Below are 26181 nucleotides of genomic sequence, written 5' to 3'. Positions count from 1 at the left end.
TATTTAGCAGCTGCTGGAGAGCGGTTGCTGACTATTGCCATCCTGATCTGTATTAGCTTAATGATTTAAAGGTCTAAAAAGAAGGTATATTTGATTTATAAAACTGCCCAGCACAGTTGTACGGTTTCTAATGAAATATGAATTCATGAAAAGACAGTTATACTGGCCACAATAGCGCGTTCCTCGTGTTTCCGCCTAATCGGCGATGAGCGGTGCCGGTGAGTGAGAACCCGTACGTGGGCTACCGAGCACTCGGACAGGTCTCGTTGCGGTCACGGACGTGACTAGCTCATCCAAGGAGTTTCAGATGGAAAGCCGTTAGTACTGTATTACCGCGCTGCGCAGCTCGGCGAGGGCTGCAAGGCATCTGTGAACCTGCGTAACTCACCAGGCTGCTAAGCTGCCGGAGGTTTGTGCAGCTATAGCAGTGCAGGTGTTCAGAGCTACTTCGGGTACGTATATGTGGAAACAGCCTCTAGTCTGGCTGCAGTCTGGACAGCTCAGTTTCATGGGCGTAGGTATTTGCAGTGTGTACACAAATCATATTTGAACATGACTGTTAAAACTGTAAGGCAGGTACTGAGGAATAAGTTAAGTGTTTCATGAGTCTGTTGGTTTTCTCCCAGGAGCACAAACTATGTGAATAACCGCTGTGCAAGCAGCATTGCGAGTTAATTCCACCACAGAGGCTCCAAAAATAAACCCCGTGGTAGCAGCTCTGAAAGTTAATGTTGCAGCCCTGACTCCAAAAATAAATGTTGCTCCCACAGCTCATAAAGCTAGTGGAGCTGGGTATGATGCTCTGACACGCGCTCCAAAGAAGAGCTTGCACCACCTAGAGGTAAAGAAACGGTAGTTGGTGCATTAGAAAAATGGATTAAAGAGAAGCGACAGTGGTGTTTCCAGTGTGAATTTTTTTTCAAAATACAAAAGATACCATAGCATCTACAAATACTTAGTCTTATTCTGCACTCTTTCAAATTATATCAGGAAACTAGGGTCAGTAATGTGGAAAATGGGTTTAAAAAGAAAAAAGATGGAAAACTTCCAAAGAGGAATACAAGTTTTATGGAACAGCCAGCCTTGGCTGTATTTTCAAATATTTCCATATGTGATTAATAGGTGCAAGTGTATGCATTAGTTCATTCCTGTAATTGTTTATAATATAATGGGGACAAGGACTTTCCCAAGGAATTCTAATATTTTTGGGAGCCGTGTATTCAGTTAATTTGAGGGCCAAAAGCTGTAAAATGTACTGGATTTTATAGACAGCTGTTTGTGTGATAACTGAAAAACTAGCAATTGTAAAAGCTGTAAGAAACGTCAGTGGGGGGATAGAGATTAAGTGATTTTGAAAAACTCACCTGGAGGGGTTTGTTTACAGTTCTGTCTTCGTTTTTACTTTTTAAAAAGGTTTTGCTTACCTTTAAGTACTAACTTTACATTATTTCAGGGGAAACAATGCACAAGCTCAGGAGCAATGATACCGGCTTTTGGTTGAAATGTCCTTCCCTACAAAAAACAACTTAACTTCATATTGAAAAATGGTATTTTTAAGAAAAAAATGTGTCTGTCTTTTGTAGACCTAAACATTGGATGCTGGAGAGGGGATTCCAATGTACTGTAAATTAATTGTAAATGTTTGCAAACATGGTTGTTTTTTTTTTTTAAATAAGCAGTCCTGTCTAGTGTCTAAGACTGAGTGTGCCCACACATGGATTCTTCTCTGAGATAGCATTTCTGGTTTATTTTTGTCCTTTTTGTGACTATTTGTATTACAAGTTTAACTTCTAGGTTGAAGCTTCAAAACTAATTATTGAGTTGTTTGGAGCTTGATTCTGAAACTTCACATGCAGGGAAAAATTCATCTCTAGGCTATGCTTAGGCATAGTTGAATTACAAGTTTAATGTAAAATCTCAGTGACTAAATTTTTTAATTTGTGCTCCAGCTTCACTTTTTCTGTTTATAGGTCATCACAGCTGTTTCAGAACTTGCCTTGGTGTATCTTAGGATTGAAGAATTTTTCTTCACTGATAAAATGAGTTTTTACAATTCTGTAACTTTTCAGGAGAGCAGCAGGAATGATCGTTTTTGCTACACGTTCAGATGACCTGCATCATGGAATCTGCTTTAGGAAAAGTAGTAAAACAGTGGTACCGTTGACTAAATTTCTCTTGGTTTGGGGAGTTCTTATTACTTTGTGCAGTCCCTCTTGGCTCATGTAAGCTCCCTTTGCTTCTGTGTTATTTATCAGTACTTGCTCATTGGCAAAGGTCAGTAGAGTAGGAAGCCTTTATAGTAGTGTCTCTTCCCAGCGTGAAGCATCAATCCTTGTTCACTATATAAATGCTCACCTTAGATGGCTCAAAATCAGTTTTTTGAATTTCGGAGTTAATCCGGCTCCGAGCCGGGCCAGTGATGCGATGCGCCATTGGCAGTAGGTGCAGGAGCTCCGCAAGTGGAGGGCTGCAGTCCCGTTTCAGTGCAGCTCTCCTACAGTCGAGAGCGTTTGGGCGAGAGACTCGGCTCCCCTTGTACCGTACACTAGGAGACTTTATTTTTATCTGGGACCCGCTTTGAGATCCTAGTGTATTAGGGGACTCAACTCAGTGTGACGGGTGCTTGTAATGAGGCAAGTCCTGAGCTGCAACAGCTTGAAAGTTGTATCCTGATTTACCTCCAAGTCTCTGCTCCTCGGAGGAACGTTTGAGAAGCTGCTTTCCAAGCACGTGGCCGTGAGGGTGGCGTTCCCTATAGCAGCATGCCCGACGTCAGTCCCCAAAACGGTGTTCCTGGCGCAGCACCTTCCGCAAGAAATGAGTTTTTAGAAGGCATAGACACGGCTGAATTGTGGCTTCATTTTTCCTTCCTAACAGCTGTAAAAGAAACCATACTTCCCTTTTTGAAGCCCCCAAATGAGGGGGGATGTAAGAGAGAGCTGGCCCTTTTTCTCCACTAGCTCAACTGTATTTCCCCCCTTGTTGTCTTTGAAAGTTTTCTCTCAATACCCTAGATAGATATAGTGCATATCAAAATTCAGGCATGGTGAAGGTTTTGAGAAACAACATGCATTCAAAGAACCTTTTTTTCCAATAGTTTGAATGTCTTTTTCAAATTTTAACCTGTGAGATTGTTTATCATGTAAAGGACTTCAGAAAGGTTCGGGTTTTTTGTTTGTTTATCCTAGTTTTCTATTACCTTTAGCAGCACCATTTTAAACTATTGTGCTTGATTGTATTCCTAAGCCACCTGGAAAAATGCTAAAGTCAGAAGTAATATTTTTTGGTCTGTAATGTTTTCAAGGCAATTTGGGGGGCTCTCAGGAAGCAGGACACAGTAGTAAATTAAAATCCAGGTTCAGTGACCCTTTTTGGTAAGAGCTTCCTACGGAATGAATGCAGCTTTGAGCTAAATTAATTTTTTGAAGAGGATTTTCGTTGCATGGGGTGCCCAGCCGTCTGGCTCGGGTGCGGCAGGGCGCCGAGGCTGGGACGGGGCCGCTGGGCTGGCGGCGGCGGTCACGGTGCCAAGCGGGGCGGCGCGCGGCACCCGCCTGGCGTGGGCAGAGCCCGCAGCTCCCCGGCGCCGGAGCTGTTCCTGCAGCGCCGAGTTCGCTGCTGCGGCCGGGTTGCTAAAAATCACTGGAGCCGCTTTGTGCGAATGTACCAGTGTGACTTTTGAGCTAGGTGACACTAGCATGGAAAACTTTTCATTAAATCAAGTGCCTTCCGTGGCCAGCAATTCCAAGGCCGAGCTGGAGTTAGCGCGGTGACGGGGCCCGGGCGGCGTGCGGTACCGGCCCGTAGCTGTCCGGCGCCTCAGCCTTCTGCGCCGACCCACGCGACGCTTGCACGGTGGCTGTGACGGGGCTGTCCGGCTTTCGAGGACCGTCCCCCGCGCGAGCTCGTGCGCAGAAAACATCGGGTCGCTCTGCACTGGCTCCCACACCTGGAGCAAGTGATTTCCATCTCTGGGCCTCAGCTTTTCGTCTAACAGAGCAGATAACGGTAGTAACCTGCTGTTTTGTAAAGCATTTGGAGAGAGCTGTTGAAAAGCCTTGACGAGGAGCTAGGCAGTGATACACGTGTTGTTCTTGTACATGGAAAAAAACCTTTTAAACTTGTTTGTTTGTTGTGTCAAGGAATGATAAATGGTTCCCATTTCTATCTTCTGTAGAAGCATTTTACTTGTTTATTATGAAACACAGATCCCATTTACTCTCTGAAAACGTAACCTGTCATCCCTAGAAAGCCCCAAATACTTTTTCTATTCCAGACGTCATTACAACAATTACGTTATGTTTTCTACTGCTTGACAAACTTCACTGAAATCTTTGAGATGATGTGATACTTGATTAAAATCCAGTTCTATTCAAGGTATTTGTAAAACAAAGATGTTTTTAGAGGACCGGACTTCAGCCTCCAGCTCTTTGGGAGCAAGGAAATCGCGTCAGGTTCTGTGCGGCGCAGGGCTTCCGCGTCTTGCTCTGAAGAAATCTGTTCAAGTACGGGAGGCGTGACATTTCCTTGGTAAATCTGTGTTTGGGGATTGCTTATTAGCCACCCTGAGACTAAGACTGCTACGTATGTCTTCCCACGTGGACTGGATTTGACTATGCAGCTCAGCTAGTCAAGTAAAAACTATTTTTTACAAATACTCCATCTAGTGCAGTTCCCACATACCAGTCAGATCTGTCAGGTAATTAGATTTGTTGAAATTTTGCTTGTCATAAGTAACATCAGTATATCAACACTGAAACTAAGCTTTTTCGTTAGCTTTTTTTAGGTACACTGAGGAAGTCAAAAGAGTATACTGCTATGCTGTCTATCAAAGTACTTTGAGAATATGTTTATTATAAACATTAGAAAAATCAGAGACAGCAGTGTACTTGCTTTCCATAGGGATTATGCTCCTGAAATAGCAAAACAGCCTGTGGGTTTTGCCATGTTTCCTCAATTTATATGCAGTTTGTTTGAGAGTTGGAGATTTGTTTCAAACCTTTAGCACAATCAAGCTTAGAAGGTATTTAAAGTGCAATATGAAAGCATTAGAATAAGCTCTTTAATGCTTTGTAACTTCCAGGGCTGTGTTTGTCTCTGTTTTTTGGTATTTGATTTGTGATCATTTCCTGAATGTGTGTTTTGTTTTTTTTCTTCTTTTCTTTTGTGCCCCCAGTGTTTTATCTGAAACTTTGGTGGCAGTGGTATGACACAAAGTTAAGGCTTCTGGCCTCCCAGGAGTCTGAGGTCATTCCTGGTTTGATCTAATACATATATAGAAAAGATGCTCTCTCCATTTTCCTCTTTTTAATCTTCATAGTTATGGAACTGTATGCAGTAGAAAACGCTATTTTAGGCCAGTAAGCTGAGAGTTTTGGGGATAGGAAATTTTGACTTACATTTTTAAGTCTTGCCTGTGCTTTGCTCTTGATTTTATGACCAGCGAAGTGAGACCTTATGCAAATACAAAGCTTCTATCTGCAAGTTCTTTCCACATAATAACTTCTGTTCAATCTGAATGATAAGCCCTTACATGGTGATTTCATATATATTATATGGATTAATATCTTCTTTAAAACTAAGTGATACTTCAGAAGATGCTCATGGAAACTCTGTAGTCTTATGTTGAATTCAAGATTTTTTGGTATTTGGAATATTTTATGTTTGTGAATTTTACTGCTGATACTGTTGTTTACTACTGCCTTTTGAGCAATTTCATGTGATACCTTATAAAATCCATTAATTTTTTTTTTGATCTGTACTTTGCTGCTGATAGAGTGGGGGGAAGTTGCAGTGTCTAGTTATGTTGCTGGCAAATCCAAACTAACTTCTCCATAAAATTGCTAGTCTCATTTGAAATGGGGGAGGAAGCCCAGTGGGGGATTTGTTTCAACTATGATGGCTGCAATCTGTCTTTAAAAAAAAAACAAAACAAAACAAAAAAACCTTGGGTTCATTCCTGGCCAGTTCTTGATAGTTCTGCCATAATTGCAGAATTTTTTTTTCTCCTGCTTTTGTATCCCATTACCTTTACTGTTGTATAGAGAGCAGTCATATTTCCTCTCCAATTTTATTTTTCTGAACTAAACAAGCAGAAATATTCTTGTCTGCACTTCTATTTCTTTGTCCTTTTGATCAGTCAAGAAGTTGATTTTTATAGTATGTGACCTTGGATTTTACAGTATTTATCTTAAGAAAGGAGGAGTTTTACCTTCTCCAAGATTGCTGAGTAACGTGGCCTAAGATTAGGCCTTCGACTCCTGAGAAGGAAGTCGAAGAAATCTCAAAGTTACCTTTTGTTCACATAGATACAGAAATTTAAAAAGGCCTTTTAGCGAAATATTTTTAGCTGAATCCAGAGTAATTCTTTGCCCTAGCTGCACTTGGAAGGTTATTTTTGGTAAGGAAGGAATGTTTTTAATGGACACTTGCATATCTCAGAAGCATAAAAAAGCCCAGTCAAAATCACCAGTTAACCTCTGCGGAGGTGTAATTGAGGACAGAATGCCCTTTGCTCCTCCTGGTTCAATAAAATGAAGAGTATTCAGCACCTGCAGGGTTGAGCCTCTTATTCTTAAATTTCTAAATGCAACAGCCTGGTACACAACCTGCAGGGGACAGCAAATCCAACGATGCTCACTCCTCTCCCGCCAAGGAGAACTCCTGAATCATCCTGATGAAATTTCAAGATTACTAAACTAAATTCCCCTTTAGTGCTTGCATTTAAATACAGTCAGCAGCCCGGTACCCAGGAAAGCTGTAGCCTACCATATAAATCAGCTGTCTGCATCAGCCTTTGCTTCTGGTTGGAGCGAAGAGCAGGTAGGCTCTGGTGTCTAATGAATCTCATAGTGCAGACAGAAAAGGAGCTGCAGGAGTTTGTGGATGGCTGGAAAAAGGAAAATGTCTGGTTTTCCCCCCATGTTTTCATTCTGGTCTTTGTGCCTGGTGCATATTTGAGATGTAATAAATAAGCAGTTCCACTACTTTGGTTTATAGGTATATATTTGCTATCTGTGGCCCTGTGAACATGCCAGCGTTTCTGCTGGAACCTGTGGAAGGTGTGCTTGTGCGTGGTGGCCGCCTTGCTTGGGGAAGATGAGTACAGCATCGGTTTTCTCCTTTCTCTCCGTCACTGGCATTCTGGGCTATAACTGGCGTTTAGCTGGCAACAGCAGAACTTCGTGGGCCACGCTCACAAAGCGAAACGGCATCAGGAAAGTTCACTGAAAAACTACTGTGCTATGGTACCTAGAACTGGCCGTATCTGTTTATGAAACAGTGATGTGGTACGCTCAACCATCTGTCTTGCCACTTTTAGCTGTTGGTAAAACTTGCAGAGTTATTGTCGCCATGATGTGTTAATAATGTAGGTAGGAGAAGGTTTGTAGCTAAAAGTATCATTTTTCTTTTATTAGTGTCATTAATATAGCTGAGAAAAGAAAGTACTCTTTGCCTGAGATTTTACCTATGTTATTTGATCTAAAAAGATCCTATCTTCCTCTGCCTACAAACCTTGCTTTTCTTGTAGTTGTTCATTACATGGCAAAATTGCTTAATGTTGTTTATTTGTAGAAAGCCTCTATATTAGATGTATGTTAGGAAAACCTATGGTTTAATGCAAAACCAGTATTATTTCCTCTCTTCTACTAACATAGATTTCTCTTAGCAATAGAGTCTACTTGGTAAAAACCTTACTTTTCCAGAATGAGTTTCTTTTGTTTATGGTTGCAAGTTGTGCCAAGTGATGCATTTTTTGTAATTCAATACTCACTATCCTGGAGCAATTAAAGAGAAAAACACAGTTTGCCCGCACAGCGCGAGGCTCTTGCATTCGTGTTCTGTCGTGGTGAAACGCACATACTATGGTTCTTTTATTGTCCTTTATGACTTCAACCTTGGAAAGACAGACATAAAGTACTAGTAACAAAGCAAATTGGAATGGATTCTCACAGCGTTTTTACCCTGTACTGCAAAATGTGGCCAGGAAAGAGAATAAAACGGACAAGTTTATGAGCATTGACCAGCTGACCCTGCTGGGCTTTTGGGGTTTTTGTTTTCTCTTTGAGTAAAGAAACTCAATAAACTGGACTTCATCTCTCTTCATAGGTAAAGTCTGTGATAAATCTGCTGTTTGCTGCCTACACGGGGGATGTGTCTGCACTCCGGAGGTAAAACAGTGCGGGGTTGGGGACAGGAAAGCCACTGGCTTTGTATCTGCTGTTGTTGCTTACTTATGAATATATGCTTGTGTCCATGATGGGGAAATGAGAGCTGCAGTAGGGAGGATATACGTTCTGTTAACATGCTTTTAATGTCTTTTAGTTATTGCATTTTAATTGTTTTAATTGAATGCAATAATTTAATTGCATTCAAGCAAACAAGGAGTCAGGTAAAATGCATTTAAAAAAAGGTTTGAAGAATCATAACCTTTGCACAAGTATAGGGAGAGGTAGAGGATATTAAAAAGCAAACAAACAGACAAAACGCAAACAACAAAGTTGTACTGTATCCCAGCAATTTGCTATAATCCTTTCGCTTTCCATTTCTTTGGATCCTTTTGAATTAACTTCCCTTACCGGTTCTCTTTATAGTGATTGCACAGAATTCTGGCTGAATTCTAGCCTGCTTTTTGATTCAATTCTGAAACTGCCAGAAAAAATCAAGTTGGAAAATGTATGTTGCTGTTGGAGACATTAGGAAATCTAACTTTGATTTCTACATCTCAAGTAGAATCTGGCACTGTTTAAAACAAAAGTAGTAATAGACTAAATAAACATATTAATTTGACTAGAATACATTTGAATATAGTTAATGAGAGGGAAAAAATCTGTATAGCTTACCTCTGTTGTCCCTGAGCAGTATAGTAAGATAAAAGAACTGTTCCAGGACCTTTAACACTGCAGGATTTTCAGACTCGGGGTCTTCTCCAGGTTTCCTCAGCTGACGTGAAATTTACTTTGCCTTATGTGACTTAGCTTGTCCACGTTAGATCTTAAATCAGATGTGTTGGCTGTCACGTACCCTCCAATGATATTTTAAGAATCATTTTTCTTTATGACGGCTACAGGCCAGAAAGTAAGTTAAGCCCCTAGTTTATATTTAAAGCCAAAGCAGCAAGAGCCCCTTTCATTGTAACTGAAGATATGATGTGCTTTTGATACCATTTATCCTTTTGCAGCAGATGTTTCACCATTTTAGCATAGTGCTATTGTTCCATGCTGGTTTTGTAATTCTTTTTTTTGTCTACAAAACTTTTCTGTAATTTTTTTTTTAGATTTGCTCTATCAGGAATGGATATGGAACAAAGAGATTATGATTCACGAACAGCATTGCACGTAGCAGCTGCGGAAGGTACCGTCTCCTCCCGTCTAATTTGCTATCTCTTAATGGAATTTGGTCAGTTATCTTTCAAGTATCTCCTCTCTGTGTACTTTTTTGTGCGTGTGCATTTGTGTGCGTGTGTGTATATGTGTATATATACATATGTACACACACCTATAAAATACATTTTTATATTTATATAAATAAAATACATTATTTTATATTTATATAATTCTGCTTTTCTTACAGGACATGTGGATGTTGTTAAATTTTTACTGGAAGCATGCAAAGTGAATCCTTTTCCCAAAGACAGGTAGGTGTTTGTATTGCTACCTTAAGGAGAGATGCTATATTAGCCAGTTACATAAGGAGAAATATTTATTAAATAATAGTGGAATTTATTAAGTATACTGAAGCAGAAGGAGCAGAATCCCACTTGTTCTCTGTAGACTCTGCAGAGAACATGGAAATAAAAAGTGGTGAAACCATTATAATCATTATTTAAAAGGTTATGCTCAACTGACGAAGTATTTTCATAGTTACTGAACTTTGTGTGTTTTGTGGACTTATTACAACATGTAGAGAATCAGATTTTTTGGTGCTTTCAGCTCCATACTTGCATGCTGATCTTAGAAATACTGTGTTCCTTCCTGTAGATGGAATAACACTCCTATGGATGAAGCTTTACATTTTGGACACCATGATGTATTTAAAATTCTTCAAGAATATCAGGTCCAATACACGCCATCAGAAGATTCCAACAACGGAAAGGAGAACCGAACGGTTCATAAAAATCTAGATGGCTTACTATAATCATCTTCAGCTAGACCCTAAGAATCAAATCACTTACCTATTTAATTGTGGTATACATAAGTAATGAAGAGCGTGTGTGTTTCTATCTGATAGTGGTATATATTTTACAGAAGTCTCTGTTACTTCAGTGTTATGTTACAGAAGTTTCTATACGCACAGGACAAATCCAATCTCTCAAAAAAACAAAACCAAGTAAGAATCTCCCTCCATAATGTGAGCAATATTACCTCATGCTGCATATAATTGATGTATAAAAATATTTAGCTGTTGTTGGCTTTATTGTGCACTACTTAATTTATTTTTTGTGTTCTGTGTGAACTCTAGTCTGTGGTCACGAATTTTCTGCTGAATTTTTGTTTCTAGAGCCCTGTCTTTCCAGTATGGCCAAGATGAGCCGGAGTACTGTCAGGTCTAAGTGTCAGTGAGGTTTTTCGAGAGCTGAGGATGCTGATGTAGATGTAGGCTGGGTGTGTTAAGCAAGGATCTGCACTTAGCTTTATATTTAAAAAAAAAAAAAAATTCCACACAAACTTGTTTACATAATATAAATATCAAAAGAATATATTGGTGACAGTTATCAGTGGTCTAGGCTTGTCCTTAGAGAGTCTTGTCAGGGAATCTGTTTTAAGGTTTGTTTGACCAAATGGCAGAGGAGGGTGACTTGTAACATGGAACAGTGTCTAGCGTTCTTTGGAGATGTTTTTTCAGATCCCTTTGTCTCGTTTCCCTCCCCTCTCTCCATGTCCAGCTGCTAATGTACTTCCTCCTCGACTGGGGAAAGCGGGTGCTTCCACTCTATGCAGTTGTGTTCCTTACAGGTACGTTTGCACTACAGCAAGCCTTGACAAGCTGCAAAAACCCCGTTTTGGGCTTAGCTTTGTTCTTGGCAGTTACACCAGGAACCAGTGAGGGGAATGTAAGCACGTGAAAGGCAAAGTACTAAACCAAATATTATATGTAGACATGATTTAATTTAGGCTTGTAATAAGGAACATGGATGGAGTGAAACAGCTTTAAGGAGCATAGAGCCAGTCAAAGCATGAGCAGAGCAGGAGATGAGCCAAGTTTTGGGTATGTTATCTTGCACTAGGATCAACCAAGGAGCAGGCTATTTACATCAGTGGAATTACACTGGTGTAAAACAGGAGCAGCAGCTCAGCAATAGGAGCATAATTCAGTGATTCCTTTAGTGGTGAACTGTGGCCACTAACACCAGCATGGCATGTGCCATGTCATGGGAAATACAGTTGCAGATATCTGTTGTTTGCAGAATTACTATGTTATGCCAGTTCCCTATCCCATGTGTAATTGTTTTTATCAATAATGAGGCACAAAACCTCACAAGTGAGCATTTAAACTTGAGAGTTTGACATTCACAAACATGACAGTTGTTGGACACAGATTTTAGGCAAGAATCATGCAGCACATGGAAAAGGAGCTTATGCTTGAGAATTGCCTATATGGCTATTTTTATCCTAACACATAATGTACAAGTCATTAATAGATCTTGCAGTTTAGATTCTCTGTGTTTAGGCACCAAAATCCTCCTGAAATAATGACTAAATTCTTTTTAGAATGGTGCAAGCACTTTATACAAATCATCTGAACCACATTATCCTCCTTTTGCAAATGGGGAAATTGAGGCATAAAGAGAAGTAATTTCCCTGGAATGACCCGGCAGGTCAGTATAGTTCGGAGTAAATCCTCTTGAGTTCCTGCACAGTCCTCTAGTCAGTTTGCCATACTGCCTCCTACAGGGAGGAAAATTCAAATGGAAAAGTGCTTGATACTCATCACAAGCAGTGATTGATTTCATGATGGTATCTTGGAAGAGTCTGAAAGTCTGAAGCCCTGAAATCATATTTCCAAGCTTGCCAGCATGGTTATCAAACACTTTTCCTCCAGAATCTTACTGCTCTTAAGCTGCTTTTTTTCTGAAGATCAGCTATTTTTCTGAAGACTTAGTGTCTTTCAACTCGTTGTTTTCATGTCCTGTGTCACAGCCACCTTAGTTCTAATCAAGAACTAGATGAAATGGCCTTTGGCTCCTTACTGGGCCAGACTGGTCACTGTTGAGTAGCACAAGGCCTTTTTTCTCCTGCACCCTAGACTAAATCCCAACCTGTTTTCTCTTGGCAAGAGATCCATCAAAATTAGTATAGAGGAGTAAAGTCAGATGGACTGTAGTTTAGCATTCTACATCTCAATGCTAATCTGATTTTTTTTTCCATTTTTTTTGTATGAAAACTTATCCTCTAGCTTCTCAGAAAAATATCTGATTTAGTTTTATTTAACTAAAATTAAATTTGCATTGCTCAAACTGACATTTTTAAAAAGCTAGGTATATTATATATACATATATATACACACATATATATATATTAAAGGAAAAAAAAAAAACACAAAAAATAAGACATTTTAACTGAGTAACATAAAGATCATGGCTGTCTCTGAACTTAATGCTTTCCTGAATCATACTGAGTGCTTTTGGCCAGAGTCTTAGCTTCAGTGCATTTCTGCTGGTTAGTTTTAGTATTTTCACATTATGAGGAGATGCATTACTTTGTAATGCATTAATGTCCAATTTAGTGCAGTTATTTAGACATGGAGTTACTTATATATGCAGTACATTGGTTTGGCTGTTCATCTTTCATGACACTGACATGTAGTTTTTAACATAAATAGCTTTTGGTTATCTCATCAAATGCTGAGTTCCATATGCTCCAAAGAGGATTCCCCCCACTCCTTTGTTTTAATGTCATGTATGTGCTCTATCACAAACTAAAATGGTTAAGCTAACTTAATGCTTTGTACACAGAAATATTGTGCTAGTCTTAGCATTAATTAGCCTATCTTTGTGAACAAAATGTGTTGTACCAGTTTGTGTTTTTTTGGTTTTTTTTGTTTTTGCTTCAGAGCTGGACTAGCAGTGACCGTACTTACTGGCAGTGTACTTCTGGTCATTGTAACTGATTGGGCTGATCTTGACTTCTAGGTTCTGTATTGTGGGGAACAGACAGTGATGAATGTATTTCTAGCAGTTTCCCATGAATGAATCTAAATTTGAGCTGTACTGGTTCTGAAAATGAAAGTTATTTATTTTAAGAAATACAATCCAGATGGTGTTGCTTTTTACAGCATAATAAATGGGAATACAAAGAAGGTGGTGGTGGTGCTTTTTGTTATCTATGCGATTGCAATTCACATAAGCATTATTAGCTTCAGTCCTGGGGAAGGCTGTCCTAGAAAACCTACTCTGTTCATTTCCATTCTGCAATGCCTACAAGAAATCAGAATGAGTTTATATGATCTAGCTTTTTTTAATAGACTTTTAGAACCATGTCATTTCACTGGTTGCTTTTTCTTCGGCCATATTGCCTCAATGGCTCCATCTTTCTCTTGCCTACTCTTCACTCCTATCCCTCACCAACAGGTTTTTTTTCCTTTTATTATTCTCCTGCCTGTGTAAAGTAGTATAAAAGCCTGAGTAGTGTGAGACAAGGGCTCATGTCACTTAACAGCCACAGATAAAAATGATACAAGAGTGGCCAGTTTGATAGACTCAACTGACAGAGTTTAGCTCTAGTTCAATTATTTTCCTGTTTAACTCACATTAGAGATATGAGTTGGGTCTATTGAAATTTAACTGAAAAATTCATAGTGATGTGAAATATGCAACAATAAAACAATTATTTTAACAGCACCTTCTCTGAAGCCATATTCTGAGAACTGTCATGCAGACTGATTTGCTACAATACAATGGATTAAAATCATTTCTATTGCCTTAAGTCAGAGATAAAACTGCTTAGTTGCACAAACAAGTTTAAATTGAAATATACAGTAAATTCAAAGATGTATGATCTTTGTAACAGTAATAACGAAAACACAAGTGGAAGGACAAAAGTGCCTATGGACACTTCAATTTATTTTAAATGGCAAAAGAACTAGTATTCCACTGGAAAAAACATTGCTTTTAGAACTACTGTCCATTTAAAGACAAAACCATGAATAATAAGGCCATTGCTGTAAATCTCACAAGAAAATTTGACCCCATTAGATAAAATTAAAGTATAAAAGTACAAAGAACAAGACCTTGCATATAGAACATGAGTACAAGCTGCGGCTCAAAGAACAAATGTTTGATCTCATATTAAAAGCCTAAGATACACATTCAGCTATTTAATAGAACTAAAGTACTAGGTCACCTGCTGTGATATTCTGTACTACTAGGGTACTAAAAACAAGACAACTTGGTGATACTTTCCATTTAAGTACATACTTTGTATGCTCTAGATCCATTAAGAATATCTTTCCTCTCCAGCTTTTGCAGGGGTTACATCAGTCTTCCTGGGCACAATGCCCCCAATTCAACCAGTAATTTACTTTAAGAAGCAGCTAACTGCTGGAGAAGTAACTCTGCAGTCCCCGTAAGTCCTGTGTGCCAGTGCTGTCCTCCCAGGCAGTGGGAATGGTCAGCAGCAGGTTCAGGAGCAGCAGAAGCACCTGCACCAGAGGCAGGGGCTGGAGCAGGTTCTGCAGTCTCTCTGATCAGCTGTGCCATCGGTCCAAGGCACCATCTGCTTAGGACAGCTGTGTCTCTTAGCTGTGAGTTGTAAACGATCTTCAAATATGCTGAGAAACAAATCTGTTCCTCCTTTTACATCCTTTAAGCACTGAAGTTTGCATGTCCTGCAGCCATTACTCAATATAAATTTAACTTCTTTACTCTCCTGTGCCTTTTCCCCAACTGCAAATACATTTCTTTATCAAAGCCTGTAGCATCTTCTAGCTATTCAAATCCAGTTAAAATAAATGCCCTGGTTCATACTGCATAAGAAAATTAAGTGTTATGCCACCTGTTATAACCTAAATTAGGCAGATATTACTGTAAAAAGAAAAGATACTAGCAACCAGATCCTACCTTGGGAGGTTAAGCAATGTGCATAACAACAAATTCAACCCCCTTTTGTACTCTAAGAGTAGGTTCTCGGTTTGTTTGACAGTGCTATTAGAAAGCATGACTGAAGTCTGTACATGGTGACCTGCATGCTCAATGTGTGCCAATGCAGCATTAAGGTGTTAGCCAAGAAGCGCTCTTTATGAAAAAGATTGTGCAAAGACCTGTCAAAAAGATCTTTCATTAAGAAGCAAGCAAAAATGAAATGCAGGCACTTCTATGGATCATGTTCTCCTGCAGAGCAGTAGGCCATGCCCTTGGAAAAGATGACGCCAGGACAGACTTTAATAATACACAGATTCAGTGCAGCATAATACTTGCAGAGTATTTCTCTGCTCCCCTTTTTATGCTGTTGAAGAAAATTCAATGCTGCAAAAGTTCTTTGGAAGTAGAATTGGGAGACGGTGCAAGCTTTCTGAACATGATCTCTGTCAAAAAACTGTCTTTCCTTTGAAGCCTTCTATGTAGAGCCAACTACTTTAAATGTGAAATCTGACTATTTCACTTAAACAAAAATGCATGTTTCTCCCATCTGTCTCAATGCCCTTGCTGAGGACCTCGCTCATTCCCACTCCCCCTCTTGAAAAGAGAAGTATTCCCCCTCTCTTCCTGCACTCTGGCACAGCATCTTGTTAATGGAAAAATCTTTAACAAAGAATGAACTTACAAACAGAAAAGGAAAAGTGCACATAAGAAGGCTACTCAGACTGCTGTTTATATTCTTACTAGTTAAATCTTAGTTAACTGATTAAAAACAGCTACTGGACCTTCACATTGAGAAACTGATGTGCCATGAAATAGCCAGAGCCTTTCCAGGGCATTGAAATGAAGCTTGTCGCTTAGCTGCTAACTGTGGAACAAGATGACATAGGCATAAGCTACTCGGCTGTGCTAATGATGCAGTGGAGAGCTCAACGTTTAAGTTGAATATGCTGAACACATCTGTAAGAAGGAAAGCGCATGTTAACAATTTCAACTCAGACCACATAATGCCCCAATACTTTACAGTCTTTGCTAACTACTGAACACAACCAAGTCCTTCCCAAATAGCACCCTCCCTCCCGCTCCCTAAATACCATACAAAGAACTACAGCCTATTCCTTCACCCCCTCCTTTCTTCCCCCTACAAGATAAAGACAGGAAACTTTGCTCTCCTGTTCTTCACCCCTATCACCACGAGAAAGTATGAAGCAGAACAACTCATAGCATTGGGTAAGTCACCTCCAAACTCTGGTAGGATGAATAACCTTAGAAAGTTTAACTGTCCGGATTCCCAGCTTTTCTTACCCATTGGAAGAGAAGCATACTGAGCTATTAGCTTGTATTAAATGTCTGAAGTATTTGGAGGGGAAAAAAAAGTTAGTTGCAGCTCAAGGTCCCCTCCCAAAGCTCTGTTTTATAATACATACCACAGTATCAATCTCTGCTGGGCCCACCATCCGAGATACCTCATCAAACTCCTCAGGAGACATGGGGAGGAGATTTTCTGGAGACTGGAGCCTAGAAGGGTGGCTAAAAGGGAGAGAAGAGTAAGGATGGCCTTAAATAAAGTGGGGCACAGCTGGGCTACCATGTCTGGCTCTGAGTCCAAAAGTTCCACTAATGAGATCACCTTCACAGGAGACCGAGCCAGTGATAAATACACCATGCTCTGCAAAGCCAGCATGGCTTTAAATGAAAGCTGGGAAGACTCAGTGATCTACACTCAACTTGACAAGTCTTCCAGAACTTGCTTTTCAAGAAATAATTTGTCATTACAACTGCTGGTAAGTTTCTAGGGTTTTTACCTAAAAATAGTAAGTTTTTCAATCACAGCAGTGCATGAATGTGGTATGACCACATTCTCAAGCCTTAGCAGAACGAGAGGAAAGATTTGATAGGGACACCTGCACCTTAAATATTGTGAAGACACACAAACTACAGCTGCAAAATTACATTAAGTTCCTAGAAATCCAGCATTTTTGTGCAAACTTACACTTCAGATACAGAGATTAACTCAGTCTTGATGTAGCCATTTCCCTTGGGACCATCCAAATCCATAGGCTCTGGGGCTTCAAGGAGAGGAAAAAAGGAGGGAAAAAAAAAAAAAACAGCAGCTGTTTTTAGCAAGTTTACCTCACATTGCCATCTTTATTGTTCCAGAAATAAAGCTAGTAGCCCAGATAATATGCAAGTCTCTCATGCATTTTACAGCACTATGGTTAATTAATTTCTCTTTGGTCAGTTTTTCCTTTTTGCTTTTCCCCTGTAGAAAATGGGGAACAAAACCCTCCCCTAACGTTTCCTGGAGGTGTATCAATACATGCTGCAAGGGCTGGCCAGCCAGTATCAGTGCAGTGTAATAGTCAAATACAACAGTCATGGTTCTGGCTGTTTGCGGGACCTTGTATCTCTGAGATATCTAACCGACAGACATAAAAACTGAGTTAAGAGGGCCAGAAACAATTATGTTCTCAGTTTTTGATCTGACTAGATCTCATGCTGTACCTCTTTAAAAACAGATTTTTTTTCTTAACCTTCTAAATTGCTCAGAAGCCTGTTCTCACTTTTCATCTGAGAAGCACTCAAGCATAGGTTAGGTGGCCAAGATTTTCAGTCCAGTTGCTACACTTTCTTCATATGCTACAGAATTATCCAGTGCCGAAGTATCTCAAGAATAAACCTCACACTTACACCACATCAGCCATTTATAGCACTCACCCTCCTTAGGTCTGGAGTAGTATTTGCCGAAGGCATTGTCTTTGGGGATATCTGGGTACAGAAATCTCAGTGGATTTTCAGGAATGTTTTCAGCTGCCATCACTTTGTAGTTGCGAATGATATCAGGGAAAGTAACAGCAGAGAGCTCCTTCTTGGTGTATGGTTCTACCGAGTGGAACTGTGGCTCTACAAATGAGAGAAGACAACTTAGAGATGGTTTCAAAGCTTTATGAAAAACTGCTCACAAAAAGTGCAGCTGCACCCACAAAATCAGAGGTCAAGTGAACAGAAGGTATATCTGAATGAACCTACCATGCAGCATAATTATTTATAACATTCATTTTCAAAGTGAGCACCACTGTTCTGGAGGGTAGGAAAGGGGATGGGGGATAGCATACAGTAATGGCTCTTTGTGCATTTTGGGGTGACCTCTCCATGGAAATTAACTGCCATGTTTCTTTAATGCAAGCTGTGCTGCCATTTACTGTAAACTGTCCTTTTCAGCTTGCTTCCAGAAGAGGCCATTTAAACCTTATTACCTACTAGGAAGTTTGATCCTAATAGACCTCTAGGGCTGTTATGAAAAGAGAGAAAGATAAAGACTCCCCTAAAGCTCCAAATGCTTTCACTTCTTTTTTCAACTTTGAGTGTCTCAGGTACGAAGGTAGCAAAGAAAAAGAAGGAGGTCATTCAATTATATTAAGCAGTTTCTCTCTCCAGCTATTGTAGATATTGGACTCAGCCAAATGGGGTGTCAACAGCTGTGGCATCCTGGCAGGTGGGGTTGATTTAAGTAGAATGATAAGGCAGAGAACGCTGATAGGTGTCAGAGGTGATTGTGTCTTGCTGAAGCTTCTGAGTTCCTAGAGCCTCTGAAAGAGGGTGAAAGAAGCACTCCAGCTAACAGGGGAGCCCAACTGCTCATCTGTCCCTTTCTGGAAACAGGAACAAGAAGAACTATGAGGATAATGAAGTAAGTGAACATGTGAATTACCTGGGGAAAACAGAGGAAGGAAGGAAGGAACACATGTGATGGGCAATGAGTGGAAGAAAGCAGTCCAAGAAAGGAATGCCGTGTACTAGATGAAGCAAGGGGGAAGCACAGTAGTATGGGGAGCAGGGTGCAGCTAGAGTGAACTGCCCCAGGAGAGAAATATCTGATCAGGAGGGTGATAAGGGCATGGAGGGAGAGACAGATGTGTATGTACTAATGGTGTATTGAGAAGAGGGAACTTAAGTAGGCAGGGGAGGCAGTCTAGGCAGTTTGTCCTCTACAAACTTCTTGGCCAAAAATAGTATCTGAGAAGTGTTTCTAGTCCTGGCTGAAACTCTGAACCATCTACTGTGTACCTTATGAACTATGCCAGCCGAGGCATGTGTCTGCTGTGGTTTGTGGCCTGTTGCTTGTAAGGATGGTACTGCAGGGTGGTGTCCTGCATTGGTGCTCAGTGTGAAAGAGAAAAGCATGGAACTTTCTTATTCTGATGTACACCTATGTTTTGAAGACAAAGATAGTCTCTATTACTGGCTTACCATTCTGAGATCCTTCTACCCAAGTAAATGTGATGGCTCCCTCTCTGCTGCTTTCACTGAATCTTAGTAAAAATGTCCCTGGACTCTGGTCCTTCAACAAAGCACGTTCTTTCTCTTTACTGATGAAACCCATGATGCAGCTGTAATGTTGAAAAGGAAAAACTGAATTTACCCCTCAACATGAAATCCAAGCTGTACAGTCTAGCAAGCAAAACTAGAAAGCTTCTATCACTTAAAAAAATCTAAAGTACTCATAGCAATCTCACAGAAGGCTTTGTCCTAGGAACCGCTGGGAAAGTAGCAGTAACACTGGCAGGTTGGAGTTGCACTATGGAAGCCATGAATCACCACAGCTTCCTGCCCCCCTGCCTGCCTTGTTGCCTGGTGGCTTGTCTGAACTCTGAATACAAGAAACTAACTCTTGCTACCAAAACTGGGATATGGAAGCAGAAGTCAAGTTACATATGTGCACCATGATCAGGTGCTAGACAGCAGCTTTAACGTTGAAAGTGTATTAAGGAACAGTCACTCCTTTTCTCTTTGGCAGATGAAAGGAACTAAGCTTGCCTGTTACCAGATTGCATCCACACAGGTGTGTGGGGTTTTTTTTTGTTTGTTTTCCTTGTCTGTATTTCCCAGAGAAGCTGTTCCATTTGTGCTGTTTCAACCACCAAAACTCCCTGTGCTTAGGGTAGGCAAGAAGGCCACTGCAGTAATAATAGCTAATGGACCAGTCTGAACAGGTACTGGGGAGAGAGGGAGTCATACAAGCCAGCGCCAGATCATAACTCTCGTCAAACCCCAAATGCCTTTCTTTAAAAGGTCAGAATTTCTTTGAACTGCTTATTCCTCAAAATATTCCATGAAGTTTTGCATAATAACTGCACTGTAGCACATTAAGTTACGGAATGTACTCTTTACACAAACTGCTAAATAAGTAATAGAGTTTTTACTTAGAAATTTCAGGAGCTGTAAGCTGTGTCTTGTTTTTGTTCTGTTTTTCTAAAATAGTGTGATTCAGATAACAAATGCATTTTATGGCACAGCATCTTAAATGATAATGAGCATCTTAAATGATAAACTCTTGCCTTCCCATCCCCCATGTATGAAGTGGAAGAAAGGTAAGTGTTCTTGAGGCTGTACTATGTATTTCTTTGTATACAAGGGGAGTCACTATCCTAATGATACTACATATTTGGCAGTCTTTTCTATTCAAGTATCTCTGCAGTGTTTTTTTCCCCTTCAATTTCCCTTTTTGCCTTCCTAGTAGAAAACCAAAGATCTGTGACTTTTTTTTTCTTCCTTTCTTTTTTCTTTAAAGCTGATGGGGGAGTAACAGTACTAAATCTCTGACTTTGATTACATTTAGGATTTAACTTGCACCTCGTTATCCATTAACACTTAGATGGGGAATTGCTCATAAGGAAGAGGCAATGTAATGCTGTTTGAGACTGTACACAATCAAAGCCATATACAAAAAGCATCCTGTAGGTACACAACCATACTGAGATGGAACATAAAACAGTAGAGAACTATGACTCTGCTTCAATAACAATGACAAAAGCTCCCATTGCGCTGGAGCCCACACATCTAAGAGATATGTAGGTTAAAGTCTGAAAATGGGGTCTCTTAGCAGTGCGGAGAGACCAGAAGCTAGACACCTCTGTAGACCTGCACTATTCAGTTAAGTGCTACCCATGTGCCCTCAAGAGGAGCACAGTCTCTATCCTGCTGAGGAATGCCTGAGCTCAGACGTGGTGGTTTCCCTGGCTCATGGATATGAATGGGAAACAGCCGGAGCAGAGACCTCCCAGCTGGGCAAAGCATGCTGGGGGAGGGAGGAAGGCAGGCAAGCACAAGACAGTACACAGCTTGAGTGATCCTGGCACCTCTGGATTTGACAAACATGAAGTTCTGTTGTGTGCTTGTCATCTGCTCAACTGCATTTTAGGCAGTGGAACAAGGTTGTATAGTAAACAGATTAGATAAAACTCTCATATGAAAGTAGGAGGTAATAATTTGGAGTCTGAATGTAGCAAGACAGAGCAATTCTGCTGTTGTAGATTCTGCAGACTTGCAGGATACTAGGATGCTCTGCTGTGAGCAAGCTGTCCACAGTGTTTCATAATGTGGCTGAACCTAAATGGACAACTAAAATACAGGATTGTGACCTTGGCTGAACCTGTTTCTTGCAGCAATACCAGAATTCAAGATTTACCAACCCAGTATTAAAGGGCAAATGGAACTGGTTTTCAGGCTGTCAGATTCCTACTGCTTCCTACTCTAAAATCAGCAAAGATTAACTTCTGGACTCATACTACTGGTATGAAAGTTCAGAGTCTGACTGCTGCCACCCACAAGCTCACAAATGCTGGGCTTTTTGGGGTGGGTATGTGTGTGTGTGTTTGTGTGTTTTTTTTTTTTTTTTTTAATATGGATGACTTCTTTATGAATTATTCTTTGTACTTTAGTCTTCCCTGACAAACAGAAAGAGGGTCTGTTCTAGGGTGTGGAGAAAGAATATAGTTGAAGCGGAAGCAAAAACCTAACATTCAAGGCACTGCTCTTCTGTGGTCTTAGTGGCACATCAGATGACCATCTGACACTTTTACTCAAGCAGTTGCATCAATAGAGATGTCCTCACTATTAGAATTTTGTTCCCCCAAACTCTTCTGGTTGGAGGTTCCACTCTGTTGGACCCAAAATAACAACGCAAACAACATCACAGCCTGAGGATGCAACTGCTAGCCTAAGTGAAAGGCTTGAGGCAATGACCACATCTTTGTTAACTCCACTCAGGTCTTACCCGTCATTCCAGAGACACAGGAGATGCTTCTTAATAAGCTCCAAGATTCCTTCAATCCACAGCCAAAAGGGGAAATTCTTATCATTTATATTTTCCTGAAATTCAGAGTGTGAAAAGAGTGGGGGAGGGGAAGAATAGTGATAATAAAATGCGAGTCTTGTTAAGTGTGTGGGGGACAGGGAAGCAAGCAGGCTCTTGATCCTGTCCTGACAGGTGCCAGCATCTTTCTGCTTTTGTGTGTTTCCTCCCTACTTTTTTCTCCCCCTCCCCCACTCTCCCTTCTGTTCTTTGCCATTTTTTCACTTTCTGTTAGTCTACTCCAAAAGCTCAGAAGCTCTGGAGAATGAAGCATATACTGGACCTTAAGACAAGCAGCAGTGTGATGTCAGGTAGATGCCTGCCTGAGCCTACTGTAGTCACAAACGTGCTCAGACACCTTTCATGCAGCTACACTGGGTTAGGGAGGCAGCAAAGGCTCTGGGTGCAGCCTGGGCACTGCCCTTGCTGGAGCTCTTGAACATTCAACCTATTCAGTAGAGCTTTAAGCCAGGTTCCTTGGCAGAATGGGTTAGAGGGTAGAGCCACCCTCTGTTTGGGCCTGGATTTCCATTCCTCAGGACAGAGCCATACTAGCGAACCTGAGTGCTTGCAGGTCACCAGAGCTTTGCCTCTGTTACCCCTGGGCTCTGCTCCTTGCTCCTGTCATCTACTGCTTATCTATACCAGCTTAGTGTTTAAAGCCAAAGTGTGGGGAAGAGTCCTCCTATCTTACTGCAGACTGCTGCAGCCAGGGTTGTGAAATCCCATGATGTGGCTTTCTACAGTCACACTGACCCTCTTGGCTGCCCTGTATTAACCCTCACCCTAATTCTGCTGTTCCTGGTCTGGGAAATGCCTTTCATTAAGACGGAAGAAATAACCATCTTGCTGTTTTCTGACACTTTTGGTAGTGATTAAAAAATGGAAAACCATTCTATTAATAGCCATCTCAAAATCATCTACTACTTGCTGTTACGAGCCCTTTCCCCTCCTTCCCCTGCTGCTTTAACCCCACCATCAAAACCCCCTACAACTATAGAAACTCTTGAATAATTAGTGTAAACTACCGGGGGGGGGGGGGGGGGGAGAAAGCATCCTGAAAAACAAAGCTCTGTATTCTGTCTCAGTTTTTAAACTGAGTTCATACCTTGCAGAATCTTGTCCAAGGAATAAGGCCATCATGAGATCCTCCACTTGTTGGCCCTAGACAGAATAAACTGACTTCAGTCATATTGAGTAAGTTACTTATGGAAAGTAAATTACTTACAGCACCAAGATCTGAGTGTTTATTTATAACTCTCTTAGCCCTTAGACTAAGAAAGAAATGAGTAGCTACTGTATTTTCATGGCTAAAACGGGGAGAGCACAATGGCTTGCAAGGCTTCCCTCTGGAAACATTCACTGCATAAGAATGACAAAAATCTGTTTTAACAGGCTACACAGAGCAACATGGACCTTGCATATGGGATCTAATTCATTCTGACATTTGCTACGCTGTTACACATAGCGCTTCTCAGTTTTAAAACACTTCCAGAAAAGAGATCAAAATCATTCACATCTCTTCTCCAGCAAAACAAGAAAATTGCAAGGCATACTGCTCTTCTGTAGGAGCTTTGTAGACCCCCACAACGTCATTGGAAAATTAAGCACTTTTGCTGTCTCAATTCTGGTGACTTGTAGGCTTGTGCCCCAGAACCTCTGACTCCTAGGCCTGCCAGGAGCAGGGGGGTCTTTCCATTCTGGTTCCAATCAAGTGGTTTTTTTTCCCCTCTTGTTTTAATCATGTCATCCATGTTCTGTAGTCACTTCCTAACTGCAAAAAAATCTTATGTTGCAACTACAGTAGCCAGAGCTCTGCAGCCCTTGCTGCAGGGCCCAATTCTTCCCAATACTGACTAGACTATGGATTTTGGTTATGTCAGAGAGGAGAGAAGGAAGAAAAGCCAATTTCTAAGAACAAATTTAGTTAGGAAGCTTGTTTCTCATACTGCTAGTGTTAGAGACCAAGATTCTGTCAAATTTCGCATCACAAAAGCAGTATGTGAGTTGTACCCTGTTAAATTTCACTTGCTTCTGAACTCTACCCTACTAAAGACTGGAAAACATTTCACTGCCACATGTAATATCGTGTGAAGGGAAAGGACTGAGAGGAAGTAAAAATCTTAAATGCAGACTTAGCTTCAATACAAACAACCCATTACTTATTCAGTAGAACCAAAAGGTGCAGAGTGCTGAAATAAGACCATACCAAGTAGTTTCTCTCCCAGCATGCTCAATTGATCTGCATTAAGTCCTCTCTTTGTTACAGAAGAAAACTGCCAACTCAAAACTTCCGAAAGTTTAGACCACTTTGCATAAGGTGGATTCAAAAAGAAGGACAAGTTCTAGAATGGAGGGGAAAAATAAAACATACAGTTAGGTAATTTTGGAATGGGGGGGGATTTGCATAAGTGCATTCCACCAAAAAATGCAGATTTGGGAATGGATATCAGCTTGAGACATATCTGGAAAAGGCGGCTGCTATTCTGATGGGGACTCTTTACCAGGAAAAGCACTTTCTTTTGGACATTAATTTTACCCAGTGGGAGAAGGCTTAATTAATCAAGTGCAGTGGATTTGATTTCTCAGGTGTGTACCTGGCTTCTCACTGTATACACTGAATACAATGTATAATATCCCTATATGTGTTCCAAACACTGCTTTTCTTAGGACAGGAGAAATAATTCACTCTGCCTTCCTTTTTACATCTGAAAGCCATTAAGGAAGTCATCTGCATCGAAAAAACTGCATAAGCCTCTTACATAAAGACAGTCTTTGAAAATTACACATAGTATTTCTGATATAAAGTTAGGAACTGTGGAAGTTGTTCTTCACATAAAAAGGACCAAGAAGGGCATGGGTTTTTGGTTTGTTTGTTTTTGCAAATACCTTGGGATCAGTAGAGAGCATGTTGAACCACAAGATAGAAGCCCATCCACTTGGAAGCTGGCTCACATTTGAGATCACAATAATGGGAAGGGATGTGGTCTGAAAGATGCAAGAGGAAACATGTCAGACTATCCTGTACTCTTGCTGCCGTCCTTCTCTAGATTATCTACAAATGAGTTTCCATTATAATTCCCTGCTCCTGTGAACATAACTTTTCCACTTGAAGTTTGTATGTGGTAGAGAGACTTTCAATATGAAGTACTAGAAAGGAGAAGATTCAAGTGATTTTTGTCTGATAATTTTGATAATGGCATTCACTTAATATTAGTTATTATAGCACTTTTGCTAATAACACAGTTCATAATACTGCTTCTGAAATAAATGTAAACTGATATCTAGAGAACTCAAAACACAGGGTTAGTTACCAGATGTTTTGCAAAGCACATTCCCCTGCTGCTTACACAGAGATTGGAGAGCATTCTTGCTATACAGAGACGTTGTGAAGTGTCATCCGTGCATTTGGAAATAACTGAAAGTGCTTAATATACAAGTCTTTTTTTAAAACAAAACAACCCCCCCAAAAAACTTAGATCTTCAGAGTGAATGATATACAGGAGGTTAATTCCAGCTGCCTTTCATTTAAGACATACCTCTAGATCTATTACCAAGCCAGGCTGGCACAGCTGCGTCTCAAAGCTCAAAGAGTGAAGTTCTTCTGTTACAATGAGAGGACCCTTTAAAGAAAGAAAAATCATAAAATTAACTAAAAATCTGAAATGCTTGTTTGAGGATGGTAGCCTTACTATCTCCTCCTAATATTGCATTAAATACTGTTCAGAAACAAACGCTGCAGTCCTACTTCATTATTTCAGCCGAACCAGTACTGCAAAACTGTTCCCTTTAGCATCTGATAATTGATACAGATTAAGTCCCCTATGAATCCCTCTTCCCCAAGACATTCAAATGAATGTTTCAAGGAATTAAAATAGGTATCACAGGGCAGAGATTTTTTTTGTTTGTTTTTATGTAGTAGTCTCCCAAATTAGACAAAATATATTTCTCTCCCTTCCGGCCTACCTTT

The 26181-nt window shown here is 40.4% G+C and overlaps 2 protein-coding genes across 4 annotated transcripts in view; one reads left to right on the top strand and one right to left on the bottom strand.

The window, feature by feature from the left end:
• GLS (glutaminase) overlaps nt 1–14247 on the top strand; it is a 67813-nt gene extending 53566 nt beyond the window's left edge. For both annotated transcript variants that reach the window (XM_067298939.1, XM_067298938.1), the window contains exons 15-18: nt 8110–8171; nt 9278–9354; nt 9574–9637; nt 9981–14247. In XM_067298939.1, coding sequence (XP_067155040.1) covers nt 8110–8171; nt 9278–9354; nt 9574–9637; nt 9981–10137 — 360 coding nt within the window. In that variant the 3' untranslated portion in view covers nt 10138–14247. The remainder of the gene's footprint in view (nt 1–8109; nt 8172–9277; nt 9355–9573; nt 9638–9980) is intronic.
• STAT1 (signal transducer and activator of transcription 1) overlaps nt 14028–26181 on the bottom strand; it is a 26860-nt gene continuing 14706 nt past the window's right edge. For both annotated transcript variants that reach the window (XM_067298936.1, XM_067298935.1), the window contains exons 15-24: nt 25751–25834; nt 25101–25199; nt 24421–24556; nt 23320–23375; nt 22134–22228; nt 19328–19467; nt 17795–17980; nt 17070–17145; nt 16504–16606; nt 14028–16036 (exon numbers count right to left, since the gene is read on the bottom strand). In XM_067298936.1, coding sequence (XP_067155037.1) covers nt 16013–16036; nt 16504–16606; nt 17070–17145; nt 17795–17980; nt 19328–19467; nt 22134–22228; nt 23320–23375; nt 24421–24556; nt 25101–25199; nt 25751–25834 — 999 coding nt within the window. In that variant the 3' untranslated portion in view covers nt 14028–16012. The remainder of the gene's footprint in view (nt 16037–16503; nt 16607–17069; nt 17146–17794; nt 17981–19327; nt 19468–22133; nt 22229–23319; nt 23376–24420; nt 24557–25100; nt 25200–25750; nt 25835–26181) is intronic.

This window comes from Apteryx mantelli, chromosome 6 (genome assembly GCF_036417845.1).
Source record: "Apteryx mantelli isolate bAptMan1 chromosome 6, bAptMan1.hap1, whole genome shotgun sequence".
NCBI classification, from domain to species: domain Eukaryota; kingdom Metazoa; phylum Chordata; class Aves; order Apterygiformes; family Apterygidae; genus Apteryx; species Apteryx mantelli.
The sequence above is the reverse complement of the archived record's forward strand: the minus strand, read 5'-3'. Positions and strand labels throughout refer to the sequence as shown.